This window comes from Phyllostomus hastatus, unplaced genomic scaffold (assembly GCF_019186645.2).
Source record: "Phyllostomus hastatus isolate PE091 unplaced genomic scaffold, TTU_PhHast_1.1 phas_contig_1162, whole genome shotgun sequence".
NCBI lineage: Eukaryota > Metazoa > Chordata > Mammalia > Chiroptera > Phyllostomidae > Phyllostomus > Phyllostomus hastatus.
In genome coordinates, this window is record NW_025333537.1 from 2916177 (window position 1) to 2933767 (window position 17591).

The 17591-nt window shown below is 42.1% G+C and overlaps 1 protein-coding gene across 10 annotated transcripts in view; it reads right to left on the reverse strand.

Annotated features, from left to right (window-relative positions):
- The window catches only part of GIT2 (GIT ArfGAP 2), a 45038-nt gene extending 27973 nt beyond the window's left edge, over positions 1–17065 (reverse strand). For 8 of the 10 annotated variants that reach the window (XM_045841312.1, XM_045841304.1, XM_045841302.1 and 5 more), the window contains exons 1-9: positions 16873–17065; positions 12854–12987; positions 11340–11452; positions 10628–10733; positions 9029–9115; positions 8784–8914; positions 6716–6810; positions 3755–3800; positions 2623–2674 (exon numbers count right to left, since the gene is read on the reverse strand). In XM_045841312.1, the coding sequence (XP_045697268.1) occupies positions 2623–2674; positions 3755–3800; positions 6716–6810; positions 8784–8914; positions 9029–9115; positions 10628–10733; positions 11340–11452; positions 12854–12987; positions 16873–16924 (816 nt within the window). In that variant the 5' untranslated portion in view covers positions 16925–17065. The remainder of the gene's footprint in view (positions 1–2622; positions 2675–3754; positions 3801–6715; positions 6811–8783; positions 8915–9028; positions 9116–10627; positions 10734–11339; positions 11453–12853; positions 12988–16872) is intronic. The other 2 variants (XM_045841303.1, XM_045841282.1) reach the window with 1 other exon arrangement.
- Positions 17066–17591: the final 526 nt, after the last annotated feature.

The following is a 17591-nucleotide window of genomic DNA, read 5'->3' on the forward strand; positions in this document are numbered from 1 at the left end:
GTCTTTGGCTCTCTCTGGGCGTTCTTCCTCATGAAATGCACCCTGACGCCTGATGGCTGTTACTTTTTAGTTGACTGCTTCCCATTCTGTGAGAGCAGACAGAACCTCTCTCCTGCGTCCCACACGTCCACAGGCGGCACCTGGCATGGAGGTGGGGTTCCGCACATATCCAATCACACACCGACCACACAGGGTCTCATACAGCAGTTTTAAATGCTGGCTACATAGACCTCACAGGAACTCATCAAAATGGGTACAGTACAGTGTTAGGTGAAAAAAAGCAGGTATAAAATTCTATAACTATGCTTGAGCTTCAGTGGAAAAAATATGTATCTGAAACAAGAATTAGAAGAAATATACTGAAATACTGAGCCTGCATCTATTAAGCGTATGGTGGACAGGGTGATTCCCCATCTCTATTTTCCAAATTTTCTCTAGTGTGGTTACATCACACTTCTAACAAAGTAAGTTCTAGATAAGGCGATGAGGCTTGGAAACTTGAATTTGCACCTTAAATATCTAGTCTCTTTCCTCTTAGGAGCTATAAGCCGATGCTATTACCACTGACAATAACTGCAACAGCAATGCTCAGTGAGGGCTTACATCTGGGGGCTGACATCCATGCAACACTCACAACGCCTCCATGAAACAGGAACTGCTATTATTCCACTTTACAGATGGGGACATTGAGGCACAGAAGTTAGTAACTTATCTAAAGTCATAGAGCCAGTAAGTGACAACAGGTCTGAGATGCAAGTTTAAATCTGTCACAATGTTAACATTTACTAATTCAAGGAATACATTAGTATTATTACATTTCTCCTGGCTTTTCAGAAGGGAGGGAGGGAGGAAGTAGGTAGGTAGAGATGGAGGGAGTAAGGGAGATACCGTGGGATAAACACTGCATTGGCACTTATAATATGCCGTGAGGCATCCTCCTTCTCACCCGTAAGAAGCAGACCACAGGCTGTGGTCAACAAGAACAGCAGCTCACCCTCCCTATGAGGCTCTGAGTGGCCACCCCTGCTGCACCATCATCTCCCTTTCTAGGAGAGGAAGCCAAGGCAGAGAGAGGCTAAAGAGCCTGTCGGACCTGAGACCTGCACCTGACCGGTCTGACCCAGAGCCCGAGTTCTCGAGAGCTGTATGCAACTCGGCTCCAGATGTCTACCTGGTGCCTGCCACACGCTACAGCCAGTGTGGGTGAAACCCCCGCTTTCGTGCAGCTTTTGGCCTAGCAAATGTAAGAGAGTCAAAAGGAACTTGGGTTTTCTCTATAATGCTAGGATTATTTAAAGTAAAAGCAGGCTTACATACTACAAGTAAAAGGAAATCACAGAACATTTAGGGCTACCTGACTCCAAAGCTCATCATCTTAACTACATGACCGCCATGATTTAAGAAAGGCGATACAACACAGCCACACAAAACCGTAGATATGAAACACAGAGACACCAAACAAATTTCATAAAATGCATTTATTTCATATTACAGTTGAATACTAGTAATGATATATTCATTTTATGTAATATATAGTGCTTAATATTGTATGACATTCTAGTAAAGGGCCTTCCGTGAAAAGGGGAATGAAGAGGAAGTAAAAAATTATAGGAGTTGCGATTTCAGTTGGGCTTTGGGAAAACGACTACTTACATTGTGAGGGTGGTCAGATTTCAGCTGCCTGAATAGTGAAAGGGATGGGAGCTGGGAAGGGAGAATGCTACAGAAAAAGAGGAAAAGAGGGTTCCTGAAAGAGGACTTGAAGGTGGCAGCTAACGGCCTGAGAATGCTACCCCACGATGAAATATTGGTGTGTGTACACACACACACACACACACACACACACATGCGCACGCGCGGGAACCAGATGGGAGGTAGAGCAGGAACTGAGAGGTGAGAGTTGGGTAATGCCCTCACAGTTACAAAAGGAAGACTCTGGGTTGGGGTCCAGAGAGCAGTAAGAACAGCTGGGGAGAGTCACCTGGTGGTTAAAACAGCTGAGGAAGCACCATGGTGAAGCTTCATTTGTGGGACTAAACAAAGAGAAATCGTTCCCAGAGAGGGAGATTCCTGATTAAGCCTGAGGTGGGCAGGCTGGAAAAAAATCTCATATTAAAGTGAGGTTTGACCTGCAGAACTGAGCAAACTCTGAGCACACACCCAGGGCAGGACCACCAGCTTTTGAAAGCATGAATTTATACAGCTCTGATGAATGGCATGGGATACGAGAGTGTTAAAATGGTACTCACGGTTCCAGCACCTGCTTTTATCAACCTCTAGCATCCTATAAGACTACAGGAAGTAATCCCAAGAACTGTGTCCCACTTACTCATTTACATTGGGAGAAACAAGGAGCTCTTACAAGGAGAAACAACTTCCTAATGTCAAAGGAACAGTCTTCTCATTTAAAATGAGAAAAATGGCATTATTTGAAGCAGATCCAATAAACTGGATACACCGAACTGAACAGTACTTCTAGTCTTCACACTCGATCATCTGCTTCTGATTTAACAACAACTGAGAGTGTGAAACAACCATCTGATGCAACAGGTAACGAGACAAAAACAGGTATTCACAGGGTACAGTTCCCGCACTGGAGTTCACTAGGAAATAGATACTCACAGATTGAAGTTTCTTCTTAGCAGCTTTTGCCAGTTCAGACAAATCCAGGCTGCTAAGAAAATGTACAAAGCTAATAAGGACATAAATAAAATCATTTGCATGAGCTCTGTAGAAGATAAAGACAGCCAAGGGATCAAGATATTAATTCAAGTTCATGACATGATCAGAGCCAAAAATCGATAGCCCGATAGACTCTATGAGGAAGCTCTGAACAACTTGGTGAAAGTAACTCCTTCTAGACATAATCATGTAGCATGGTTAAAAGAAAAATCATCACCTACTAACTAAAAGGCAAAAGCTAATGTGATAAAGCCATAATTTTTAAAGTATCAACAAAAGCATGATAGAATACAAAAATGGCAGAATGTGAAGAACCAGAATGGTAAGATTACATCTGGAATAGCAATTAATCTTTTCATGAACTCTTGACAGTACTTGTGCAAAGATAAATTAAGGGTTCATTCCTGCAGCCTTCAACTCAGCTGACCTTACAGACCAGGGGTCGGCAGATTATGGCCCACATTTTATTTAGCCCAGGAGCTAAGAATAGTGTTTACATTTTTAAATGGCTGGTTAAAAACCAAAGGAAGAATATTTTATTTTATAACTTGTGAAAGTTATATATGAATTCAAATTTCAGTACCCAAAAACAACATTTTACTGGAACAGGCATGCCCTTCATTTACGTGGGGTCCAAGGACCCTTTCATCTACAATGGTGCAGCTGAGTGGTTGTGGCAGGGGCTGTCTAGCCCACGAAGCCTTCAATATTTACTATCTAGCCTTCCACAACAAAAAAACCTGCCGATCCCTCTTACAGACAAAGATATAGTCTTTTGTGATAAAGAAGTATTCTTTGAATATAATCTATGGATAAGATATACTGTCACAACTGGCTAAACTGACAATATCACTGACTCCATTTTTTTATTAGTGAATGTGTTACTGGTGCTCTTGCAAACTTAAGTTTCATGTGGTGGTTTACTTACAGCCGTCTTATTTCCAAATTGTATAGCCATAAAAGAGAAAAATGTATGGGCTTTGTTAAACACACAATATTACACACGTAAACACTATACAACCAAGGAAATACTAGTGACAGATAAAACTGACTGGTATTTCAATGACCTTACCTGTCTGCCATTTGAGGTATTATAAAGTGCTGTCCATTTTTGTGATCTGAAACAGAAACCAAGCCAAAATTTTGTTCATATAAATACTGGTAAGATCTGAAAAGGAACATCACCATTATTTTCCCAATTTATGTTTTGCAATTAGTATCTTCCTTTCATTATGAATTATGCACGGGAACAGAAGTTGCCAGGTTGGCTATAAACTCCCAAAGAACTGGCCAGTAGCAAGGACTGTATACTCATTTCCTTCTGGTACAAAAGTCTAGACATCATGAAGCAGAAAGCCCATGGTCACCCTAATCCTTATGCTTTGTGCATCCCCAGTATAACTGATGACCTTCAGCCATGAAAAGAACACCTGGGGAGCTGAACTAGCTCAGAGCAGGTTTCCATTAGCTCTCCATGTGGCACGGGTGGATCTTCCTTAAGCTTTAGCGGCTCACCTTGAAATCAACCAATTAGTATAAAACACTCAGGGCTGGGGGAGGTGGTCTTGGCAGATCCAGGCAGGGGCTCTGTTTCCTACAATGCTAGCTGACTCCATCCTAATCCACCTTCTGGAAAACACTGACCTCATGCCAGTGAATAAAGCCACTATAAGCATTCACATACAGGTTTTGCTGTGGCTCAGTTGGTTGGACGTCATTCAGCAAAGTGAAGGGTCGCTGGTTCGATTCCTGGTCAGGGCACACGTCTGGGTTACGGATTCAGTCCCCAGTTGGGGTATGGACCAGAGGCAGCCAATTGATGTTTCTCTCTTGTCATCAATGTATCTCTCCCTTCACTCTCCCTTCCCCTCTCTAAAAGTAAATAAAATCTTTAAAAAAACTTAAGAGGAAAATGGTCTGTTATTTTCATCCGAGTACTTATCATTTGTTACTCTTCTTTCCTTCCTGAAGTTACAAGGTTCCTTCCGATATCATTCCCCTTCTACCCAAAGAACTTGCTTCAGCATCTGTTAGAGCAACTAATTCTCTTATTTTCCGTCATTTTAAAATGTCTTTATTTTGCCTTCATTCCTGAAGGTTATTTTCAGTTAAAATGGTGTTCTGGATTGACAATTCTTTTTTTCCAGCACTTCAAAAATATTGATTTCCTTTTCATATCCATGGCTTCTGATGAGAAATCCACATTTAAATGTTCTTCTATATCTCATTTTTTAAAGGTTTTTAAAATTTATTAGAGAGAGGGGAAGAGAGGGAGAAAGAGGTCTCCCTCTCTTTCGATGTGTGAGAAATAAATCGACTGGCTGCCTTTCACACGCCCCCAACTGGGGACCTGGCCCACAGCTGGTCCTGGCCCTGTGCCCTCCTGACTGGGAACTGGACCAGGTAACATTTGGTTCGCAGACTGGCACTCGATCCACTGAGCCACACCAGCCAGGGCATCAATTCACTTGCTCTTTTCTTTGTCATCCCTAATCTGCTATTAAGCCTATCCGGTGAGTTTTAAAATTTTAGTTAATTGTATTTTCCAGTTCTAATATTTCTATTTGGTTCATTCGTATATCTTCTATTTCTCTGCTGAGACTTCTTGTATTTCTACTGGTTTCCAGATGTTCCTACTTTGAAGAGCTTTAAAATTTTTGTCTGATAATTCCAACAACTGTTATCCGGGGCTGATGCCTGCTGACTACCTTTTCCCTTACAGTCTTTGGGACTGTCCTGGTTCTTCACATGCCAGGTCATTACGAATGGTATCCTGGACATTCTGAGTATTATGCTGAGAGACTCTGAGTCTTCTTTAAGTTCTGTGGATAATGTTAGTTTTTTTGTTTCAGCAGGCAACTGACTAGGTTCTGCCTCCTGGGCCAAGTGGTGAGAGAACAGAAAGAAAAATAAAGCAATCAGGATTCCCCTAATGCCTTTGGCCAGAGATTTCGGCACCTGCGCTGCCACTGCTTTGCCACTACTGTAGCCACAGGATTGACTCGGGGCCACGGCAGGGGAAAAGGAAGGAGGAAGAAAACCCTGAAGGAATCCCCCACCTCTCTGTCCTGTAAGAGTCCCACTTCCCGCTCTTCATCAGTCAGAGAAGGCTACTTTGCATCTGTTACACAGCTCCAGGTTTTAGGTTGTCGTGGAGGCCATGTCAGAAGCAAAACAAACAGTACATTCACCACCAGCTTGATGGTACTTTGAGTTCCCTAATCTACCAGCTGGAGTCCTTAAATAGCTACTCCATGCATTTGGGCCAGGGTTTTTAATTATATTCAGGAGAGGCAGGGTGGGGTGTGCTTATTTACTCCACTGCACCAGGGACTGGAACCACATCAGGGGCCCTTAGCTCTAAGGACAACCGGGGTGGAGAAGCGCTGCACACATGCATGTAGATACTCTACACCGGGGGTTGGCAAACTTCTTCTGTAAAGAGCCAGATAAATATTTTAGGCTCTGTGGTTATATGGTCTCCGTCACAACTACTCAAGCTACTTCACTCTGCTGCTCTAGTGCGAAAGCAGCCATACACAACATGGAATCAGCGTGGCTATCTTGCAATAAAACTTCATTTAAAAGAATGAGTGATGGACTGGATCTGGCCCACAGACAATGGTTTGCTGACCCCAGTTCTACCTCACAAATAAAGACGGCTAAAGGCAAAGTTCACTTTTGGACTTTTTCCCATTCCTTAGATAGCAGAATTCTCCAAATAACTACAAGCGATACTTTGCTCTCCCATTCCTAGTCCCATTATGGACAAGAACTGTGCCCTTCGATGCTTCAGACAGGCACTACTCTAGAGCTATAAAAACTTAAGTTATAAAAACTAAAACTTGAGATGACTTGACCAACATCTCTTACATCTACCGAAATGCTTTAGTTATCATTTCAAACAGAAGCCCTTATTCACAATTTTCTGGGGGACACGTGACGGCAGAGGTCATAAGCAACAGCGTCCCAACTTGTTTTCCCAGAGGCTGCCCGACTGGAGGTGTGGAGAGGCGGCCGTCCTTTCGCTCACCTGGTTTCCTGCCGCAGAGATAGAAGGCCAGCCTGTCGGTCAGCTCATACTGTATTTCTACGAGGCGTTCTGCCAGCTCGTGGTGCCCTCCTTGCCTACCGAGAGAAAACAAAGTACCATTTATGTTGCTCGCCAGCCACTGGCTCTGGAATAGAAAAGGACAGAGACATCCCCTGAGACACCTGAGCGATTTATCAAACACGCCTTTTTACAATAATCAACCCTTTTGTGTGAGGTGAACTGTCAAGGTCTACTTTGTTTCCCACATGTATAAGCTGCTTTCACGATCTGAACTATCCCCTCTCCTTTATTAAATTTACAAGACAGAATACTTAATAAGGAATTCAAGGACTTATGAGAGGGATGAAACATTTCACCTAATGAGGTAAAAGACAAAACTAATAAATGGTCTAAGGTAGAGATTCTCAAAAATTAACTAGAGTGCTTTAAAAAATGTACAGGTGACCAGGCCCCCTCCTTGGATATTCTGAACCAGTAAAGATGGGATAAGCGTGGACACCAGTATTTTAAAGGTCCTTCCCTTAGATGCTTCTGATGGAGCCAGCCTGACTCGGGGTGAAAGTTTAGCAACCACGTGAATTGAAGTCTTCAATTCAGAGAAAGATCAACCTAATCCACACCTGTAGCTCCTTTCACCTCCTTATTTTCAATTTCCATAACAGAAAATATTAAGTTTACCTTTCTTCACTCATGAAATACATAAGCTGCTTTAAGTCCTTTTGGTTATATATAAATTATAACATTGGGAGATCATTATATGCAAAGTACCCATGAAAAAAATTCCAAGGTAAGTCATAATAAATATCATTTACCGAGGGCTCTCTTCCTTCTAAAAGATATGGTCTAGTTTCTCAGTTTCTTTTCCTATCATCTAAGGACTACAAAATAATCTCTAACCTATCTTTGATTTATGTGATGCACATCTTGTTTTCCTTTTTTTTAACATCTGTAAAATCAAGAAGTATCCTAGATTGATGGTACCTTATCATTTAATTGGCCAAGTTTTTTCTTTTTTAGTGGCATATAAAATAATGATAACCCGTACAAACGGGGGTCTTAGATCTCATGAACTACTGTATTTCTCAATCCCTTAGCTTTGATGTTTCCAGACACACTCTGCACTCTGCAGTCAGGTCCCCTGCTGTGGCAGGCAGGCCTTGCCCAGTCCTCCCTCCTGAACTTGACTCATGTCTTTCTTCTCACTTGGAACGCCTGAGCTCTTCCGTCACACACCCAAATCTAACCCACTCTGACCGCCTAAAAGGAAGTTTTTTTAACGATATGGGCCACAGTGAAGAACCTATATATGCCTTTTAAGACCAGTTATCCATTTTGGCAACAAATTCCACATTATCTTGCCCCACGTAACTCCTTCATGCATTTATGAATCGTCTCCTCCATGGAACAGTGAATTCTGGGAAGGCAGTTTTGTCATTTCACCCATATTATCGTCTGTTGAACAGAGTGTGAGTGCTTTGCAGTTAATAAAGTTAATTTGGAAAAAGGAGAAAAGATGATCCACCCTCTGTCACTTAAGTGATCTTCAAGATTAACTTATGAACTTATTTATTCATTTTTCCAGCATTTCACACAATTTTTAAACAAAGAAAAATTTGAAGAAAGCACATAGTCGTCCACTACCTAAAGACTAGGATTAACATCTTACTATAACTGTTCAATCATATATCTACCTACTCGTACACATTTGTTTTTAAGTTTAAGCAATGACTAAAAATATTTAAAAATTGAGGAGTGGGTTCTGCCATTCTTAGCACTAGATTTGGACTCTAACTACGGCTCAAATAGCATAGCATTATGAAGGATCACAAGGAAGACTGGAAGCTAGGCAGACTGGTTATGGTTCCACCTTCCCTGATTTTGCCAGGCTCTGAGCTCATATTCGTTTGAAAGGTCATCTGCAAAATAAGCGAATGTAAATCTTTAATGGGGTTAAATGTTAATTACACACAATTTAGCAATTTAATGAATCACACACAACATAAATAAGCCTGAACAGAGAGAAGGGACAAGAATCCAGGTCTCTAACCGTGCATAATCAACAGGAGTTTTCCCACTGGAGTCCTGTGTGCCCGGGTCTGCTCCGTACACTGCCAATAATTCCGCCTGCAAAATCTGTCCTGCTTTAGAGGCAACATGGAGTGGGGTGTTTCCTTTTTCCTAAGAATCATTAATAAAAAGTAGACCAAAAAGCAAATTAAATAAAGAAACAGCTACACAAACACAACCCACTTAGTTTCAATTTAACGTGTGGATCAGTTTAAGCTTTCTTACAGGGTGAAAGAAGTTGGCTTGTGCTCCTAAAGATAACAGCCTCAAACAGGTTTCAAGGTTCCCTGTTCTCACGCTTGAATGGAGTTGCTGAAAAACACACAAACAAAAAAGAATATCGTTGAAAGTGTAAAGAGTGATGTACTGGAGCAGCTGGCAGACCGTTTCAATATAGGCTGCATTAGTGATACTCAGCTCAGTAAGGTGGATGAAGCAGTCTCTTCCTTGCTGGTCACAGCCAGCCCTGGGCGCTAAGGTGGGGTTAGGCCTATTTTACTGATACGGAAACTAGGGCTGGTAAAGCTGATCTGCCCAAATGCAGGACCTAAGTGGCACAATTATACCTTGAGTGAGAGGGAATAAAAGGAGGTGGCTGAGCATGGCTCTGAAATCTGACAGACCTGAATTTCAAACCATACACCCTTTAAGCCATGTGACTTTGAGGAGGTTTATTAAGCAATGTGAACCTTAGTTTCCTCATCTCTAAGATCCTGATAGTAACACTCACTGCCTATTCACAGGGTTACTATAAGGAGTCAGTAACATAGCAAAGTGCTTAGCACAGAACCTAATACGTACGAAATGCTCAAAGAATACAGCTGTTGTTATAATAATAACTATTCTTACTTATTGTTCTTATTTGACCTAGGGCTCTAGGGCTTCCTATCCTACACTGTGCACACTGTGGGGCTCTGCCTTATATGCACCCTCTGTACAACACTATTCTCGGCCTTGTATTCAATGCTCTTACACAGCCTTTCGGGGTGGGACCTGGGCCTGTTGTATACCAAAGTCTGTACCACTGAGGACAAGTGCTTATACATTTAGAAGATGAGTGCCTTCCTTCATGTCTAACCTCGAACTGTCAAAATGCCATAATCCTTATCACAAAGAATAAAGATATCTACTCTAACATCTGTATCTAAGCCTTATTTTTTTAAAACTGTGGTAAAAACAATACCAACTCTTATTAATAAATGGAAGTGACCAAGAAACAAAGAAATAAACATTTCTATACAAAGTTTAAAATTGTGAACTGGGAGTGCCAATGCTGTGTGCGAGCATTTGCTAAAAGAAGTGCTTTGAAAATAGAGATGCGTGTTTCTTGTAGCATCTCTCAAAAACAGGTGAAGGCTCAATAAAGAAAACCATCTACTCGTTTTACAAGTATAATAAAGCATCCTGTGTACCAGAGCTTTAAGTCACACCCTGCTTCCTGAAGATTCTACTCAGTATACAACCTAGAGACCTAAAGAAATCCCACAAACTTTCTAGTCCCTTCTAGAAACTGCAAGGGTTCCTACTTCAAAATAAAACAAAGAACTTATAGAAATATAATTGTCAAACCATATCTGAAAAACACAAATAGTTTTCTAGATACTAATTTTTCCCCTCTGCCCTTACCTCTTCTAGCATGAATGGCTGCTATCTGAATTAACATTAAAGATAAAACCAATTGCAACAAAAAGCTATTATCAATTATTTAGTGACTACACGGCAGTTTTTGTTGTTTTCCTTTTTTTCCTTTTAAAGTATTTTTTTGCAAACAAAACAATACACTGTTTCATCCAACAATTTTAGAGATTTAGAACTGCAACCCACCTTGCTAAGATCTTTGGCAGTCACACTATCGTCATCCCGGCAGGGCAAGCGATGAACAAATGCCAACATCTGATACTTGGCTCTGATGAATTCTGCTTTATTAGGACTGGTTGGAAAACAAAAAAGAAAACAGTTCACTTGCAGTTCAAATACAACATTCCCCATTTTTCAGGACCCGCATCCCCTACTCGAGAATAAAAGGAATACTGAAATAAGTCTGTAGCAGTGGGTAAGACCTGAAGTTTGAAAACATGTATCAGTCATTATAATGACCAGGACTGCAGAATGCCTACTTTTTATAGCCACTTTTTCCCCCTGTGTAATTTTCTTAACTGACCCAGCAACCTTGCGAGGAGGTGGCATTTCACCCTGGCTTACAGGCGAGCTGTCAGGCTGACTAAGGCCCAGAACCTAGATTTCTGGTCTGACGACCTCTTGTTTGAGCACCTAAGCTTAAATCTGATTACACCAACAGCCTCCAAACCTTAGTCTCAAACTGGAGAAACCACTGCCCTGTACTGGGTAACCATGCAAAAGAGATGGTTCTGTGCCTGGCCTTGTTCTGCATTTTTAATGGCAAAGAGCTCAATGAACAGTTCGGGTAAACACCTCTTGTGCTGCCCTTGTAGACGGTAGACAAAAATACCTACACTCCTTCAGCGGGCCCCTGGTGTTATGAAGAAATAGAAGTATTTATAAACATTCCACTCACTGTACTTTATCCTGTGGATTAGCTTTACGTCTTCCACTCATAAGAGAGGCAGGGTCCAGCAAAGAATGCTCCCATATAGAATTAGCACCATTATTATATAAGGTTTCAACCATCTAAAACCAAACAGTATAAAAACCATATTTTAACTTCTTTAAACAAATATTCAGTGACTGAGCTGGAAAGCAGAGCCCCGTTACAAACTCTAGCACAACTGGCACAGCACGTGCACCATTACTTTCAGATTTAAACCATGAAAGATGAACCTGTACGTAGAATTCCGGTTTGACCAGCAGGATAGCTAAATAGCTAAATGGGTTGGACTGTACTGTTCTCACAGATTATGAAGAAAGAGCAGTTTGACACCTAGGGCCATGTTTCCCAAGACTGATTGTCCAAATACTATGTGCAAGATTCTTAACAGCCCATGTACTATCTAGACTACTCAATATTTTCCTTTAAATCCACTCATTTTTAAAACTTTTACTAGCAGTTATGGTTTGATGTGCTATTATAATTTTCTTATACACACTAATGCAACTGCCAAAATAAATTTTGGAGTATTATCTATGTCTGTTTTGAGTACCACTGGTGGTTCATGGGCCAGACTTTGAGAATGGCCGATTTGGCATTTTAAACTACTTATCTGTAGACTTCATTCAGATCTTCTAATAAAATCTGTAAACACAGACCTGAGAACAGTAAAAAACCACCTGCACATGAGAATAAGCTGTTAGAAACTTGTGAGTAAACGCTATTAATAAGCCGTATCTTCCAATTTCATTTCAAAGTGGGACTACTGACCCGGTCCCATCTGTTTTTTACATTAGTGCAGACACTGTGACACCAGAGACCCAAACCCACTTGTTCTGGTCCCTTGGTTTGCACAGGCATGTTTAGGGAACAGGTTGTGCAGCTGTCAGAAATGTAGTAAAATATGTACTCAAGACAAATGAAAGGGAAACACGTGCTTAATTCTTAGTTCCAATAGAACTTGAAGAATGTGTCCCCCAAAATAGAAGTACAGATGACATGACACTGGACCCCAAATAAAACCACACACAACACTTAGCAGTGTTAGGCAATCAATCAAAACATGTTAACTGAATCTAGTCTCTAACTAGTAACAAGATCTTTAAGAAAATTTAAATCAGATGTTGCAGAAATTTCTCAGGAATTTTAGTCCATGCTTCTATCAAAACAGGAAAAAAAAATGTCCTAAATATATTGGTGGGTACTGAAGGATAAGTACATTAACAAGAAGTTTGTAAGGCTGTAGCTTTCAGAAACATTCATCATTGTATGTGGAAAACATAGACTGTTTAAAACCAATTTCTGGAGATAGTCTAGGAAGTCAGCAGTGAAACAGTACCAAGAAATTTAAGACAGTTACAGCACCTCTATTCAGTTATGATTCAAGCACTGTTGCACGATTTAAGGAGCAGTAGAAATGTTAGTTGCTAAAGCAGTGAGCCCTAAAAGCAAATTACAAACCATGAGAAGAATTCTTCCTTTACCTGAAGCAATGTTGGAGGCCACGGCGTGTGTTTAAGATGTCTTACTTGAGAGATATGGCGCCCTAGACTCCGATGGACACTGCAGCACTCATCACATATAAAAGTCCCCCGATTTACCGATGCCCAGGAAGGATCTGGGAGGGAAAAAAATCTCAGTGGCGAAGATATCAGTTGGTTGCTTTACTGCCAGGTGGCAAAAGGTGACTGAGGTAAGGTGTTCCAGGAAAACAAGACATTTTTATTGTTCTAGTATGTCAATCAACAACATATCAAGCTGGTGAGCTGGTCTGATAGAACCACCTATCCTGGCTGATTGGGCATGATGTTAACTGAGCCACAAACATGAGTTGAAGCCCTACATAAGTAGCTATCTCCTTTCTGGTTCAGGGCCGCAGTCTGAAGTCCTAATGGGATCTGCTACCTCACATACATGCCCTTTCATTCAACATAAGAAGCAAGCTGAGAGGATACAGATGCATCATTTTAAATCCATCTCCACAGATGGCAAGATAATATCACTGTGACAGTGAATAATCCACACAGCATTAGCCAAAGAAAATGGTGAAAAGACTGCTACAAATCTCTGCCCATCTGCTTAGCAGAAAGCTGAGAGGGACAAAACTACCCAAGTGCTCAGCTGTTGCGGTTCTGAGGACTGGGAAACCTGGCCTCCTCCACCAGGGGGATGTTCTAGGGTATCCATTTGTTGTTTTAAATAAACTACTGAGTCTAATCTTGCAACTGATCTGAAAGAACAGATATGTAATCACAGCAGCTTCATGGAAGCAAAGATATAATACAAAAACAAGTAATACTTTTGGTGTATTACTTTTTTCCTATGAAGTCCCACAGACAACTTCACTGGACACCTATTGACAGAGGTATAATTCACACTGATAAGCAGTAAGAATAATTCACACTGGGTTATGTAAACCGAAAACTTGGAAACAAAAATAAAAACAAACAGAAAGACAGACCTACAATTCATCAGAGTCACCATGCAGTGACAATAGGTGCCACTCAAGCTGCCTGGTCTGAGAGGTATATTTAAAAATTCTCCAATGTCCACAAAAATCTCTAAAATGCATTTGCACCATCTTTACCATTTTTTAACAGTTTATTCAAGCCCTTTCCAACCATGCAGTGAAAAGTTACGGGATTTCAATCAAAGATGAATCTGAGGAGTCTGAGCGTGTGGTGGTTAAGGGGACTGGCTCTGGAGATGCGCAGTCCAGGGTTTGAAGCCCAACTCTCCTACTTCTCACACAACGATCTGAGCAGGTTACTTTCTTTCTTTTCTTCCTTCCTTTTTTTTTCCTTTTGAGCATCCTCACCATGGATCAGATGGGAATAACAACACATCTCAGGATAGTGGGGATATTAAAAGGTAAAGTTGTTTGCATGTAGTAAGTAATCAGTAATGTTAACTGTTATAACTTTTCTCAATTATTTTCTAAGTACCATTCAGATATTTTCAAGAGCCTACTGAAATTCATGACCACTAGAAAAGTTTTTGATTGTTAATACTTAGAGTGTTGAATGTTTCAATGTGAACACTGTATTATTGTAGTAAAAGTCTCCGTTAAACTCAGAGTAGAGTATATTTTAAATGAACTAGATTCATTGAAAAAAAAGTAAAATATTTACAAAGATGTGATCATGGTTAAATGTCTGCCATGAAACAGAACAGAAACAAAATAATTCTAAATAATTCACTGTTACCCATTCCAAAAGACAAAAATTGGAAACATCAATATGAAGGGTCCTCCTACACATAAAATTGCTTTTTGCGGTGTGGTACCACTCACTACTAGTGACAAAAAAAAAAAAAAAGCCTTTTGGAATCACAGCTTTGGCTTTCACGCATCTATTCAGCAGATTCACAATATTCTTGGAGCACATTAAAGGAACAAGACAACAAGGATTTAACACCCATTAAGCAAGATTCTCAATTAATTATTTTCACATCATGGATCAGAATTCCATGGAAAAGATATTAGGATGTTAACAGTAAAATCGAGTTTGTATGAATGATGTTGAGTGAAACCCTTCCAGTGTTTCTGAAGCTTAATGCCAGAGCTACTTAACCTGGGTTCCAGGAATACATAAAAAAAAAAAAAAAAAAAAAAAATAGGCTTCAGAAATGTCTGTGACCCACTGAGAAATCCTAACATAAATTTTGTACGAAAGAGTAAGTGTGCATGCATTTGCTGGAGAAAAGGCCTTAGCATTCATCAAAATCTCAAAGAGATCCCTAACCATAAAGGTAACTGTTTCAATAGGGTTTTGAAGAAAAAAAAAAAAAAAGCAGCACCAATTCCTGGCTGCTCGAGTTCACAGAACATTTCAAGGTAGCCTAATTACATTCAAAACAGGAAGGAAGTGACTCAAGTCTCTGTAGATTTGGCATGTAAGACAACTAAAATGATACAATGGAAGAGAAAATGTTCTGAAACGCACAAAACGCTGCAGAAGTGCAAGGTAGTAGTTAGGGTGGCAACGGAGCCAAAGTTTTCCTTTGCCCCATATGGCCCACTGAGAACTAAATATATGGGTTCCAAGAGGAAGTCTGACTCTAGACTCATGTGAATCGAACACATTCACAGGCAGTTCAACTGAAAACAAGCAAGAAAATAAGGAAGTGGAACAAACAACGTTTTTTAGAGAATACAGTGGAGTTTGTATAACCCACACCAACTTGGTTCATAAAACATCTTTTTACTCCTCCAGCCCCTCCCTATCTTCAGAGAAAACTGGCTAGCATCACTGGCACTACGCAGGCCAGGAACTAACCACACGAGGTTAGAGTTATCACAGTACTGTTCAAAACCGACCTGCGCTTCCATATGACAGGACGAGCTCCAAACAGTTGCAAAAACACTGCCGCTGGAGGATTTCACTAAGATTGCTAATTGGGCGCTTTTGTGCCAAGGAAGCCATCTTACCTTTGAATTACTTCCAATTCAAAGCAGATAAATCCAAGCACCGAAAACATCTTAAGACACCTGTCAATTCAGTTCCGACTGCTAAAATGGTCCTGACCTCTAAATCTGAAAATTATACATGAAAGGAATGGTTTGGGCCTTTCAACGCCCCCAAATGCCTACACTGCCTGAACGCCCAGTGACTTTGTGTTCGTTTTGTAAATTACAATTAACCTACGATTTAGAATTCAACTCTAGCTGTAAGGGGCTACGCAAGTTCTGTACTAAAGAATACAGTACGAACAGGAAAAAGTACTTAAATGAGACGATCTTAGGAACAGTCACTGAATCTTCCTAATAATCACTGACTGTAGTACTCCTCATTATCCCCATCGGAAAACCGAGGAAATCAAGCCCCGGCCGAACTAAGTCACCAGCCCAAGGTCACCCAGAGGCAAAATCTAGTTGTAACTCAGGCGGTTCAGATGCCAAAAACTGAGATACGCATTGACTCCTAAGTGCCGGGTGCGCGTGCCAGACCCCCGGCGTCCAAGAGATTCTCTCCCGCGGAGGGGGAGCCGGAACGTCAGGAGGGGGGAAATCGTGTCCGGGTCCGCGGGACAGTCTCGGTGGAGGGAAGCGTCGAGGGGCGCCCACTCCGGACAGGGTTCCCTGGCGGAGCGGCGGGGCTCTGGCTTGGCTGGGGGTGCCGGGGAAGAGGAGGTGACACCTGCACCTCTGGGGACCGCAGCTGGGAGGACGCTCGCATTTTACTTCTGTAATGGGCCTTCCTGTGCATTGCCCAAGCCCCTTCCTGTTGAAGAAGCGGCCCCGGCCCCGACACCGCCCCCTTTCCGCAAGGCCTGGGACAGGAGGGACAAGAGGAAAGGGAGGGCGGCGGCCCCCTGCCCGCCCGGCTCTGACAGGCCCGGGACGGCTATCGTCCCAAGGCTGCCCCCGTTCCTCCGAGTCGCGGGCCCGGTCACGGAGTGTGGGGCTCGGCCTCCGGGAGCCGCCTGACCCGTGGGGGCGGTCCCGGGGCAGGGGTCCCAGTCGGGAGTGCAGAGGGGAGCGGGCCCCGCCGGAGGGACTCACCCGGCACGCTGCAGTCAGCGCACACCTCGCTGCTCCGGAGCCGCTTCGACATGGCTCCCGCCTCCTACCTGTCGGGCACCTGAGGCCCCGGGACAGCGAAGGCAGTGGCGGCGGCTGTAGCGCTTCCGCTCTAACGGGTCCCCACCGCGGCGCTAGCGGCGGCGCCTCTCCCCTCAGCGCCTCGCAGCCCAGGCGCAACACGCACGCGTGCGGAGGGGCCCTTCGGCTTTGGGCAGTCATGTGACCGGAAAGGGCACGTCGCCTTGTAGCCATTTTGAGTGAGGGCAGCTGTGTACGCTAGCGTCTTAAGTCCTGCTTATAAATCTTGAATTTGGGTCTCTTTCGCTAGGAGAGAGTCGCTTCCTCCCAGCACTGATTACTACTACAGAAAGCAGCAAAATCTAGTGAACAGAACTCCGTACCCACAATGTAATTGAGACAAATAACAAAGTCACTAGTATAACTTTGGCCAAGTTCATTTATTCTTTACTTTATTCAACAAATTTATGTTGAGCACCTACTGTGTTCCACACACTGTTCCAGGCAGTGAAGAAACAGCAATGAGCAAAAAAGGCAAACTATTCTGTCCTTATGAATAGTACATTCTACTGCAGTAGACCTACAATAAAATAAATAAATAAAATAAGAATTTGTTAGCTGTTTCTTTAGGTCGCAGTTTTAGTCTCACCTGCAAAATGGAAATAATATATTATCTAGCT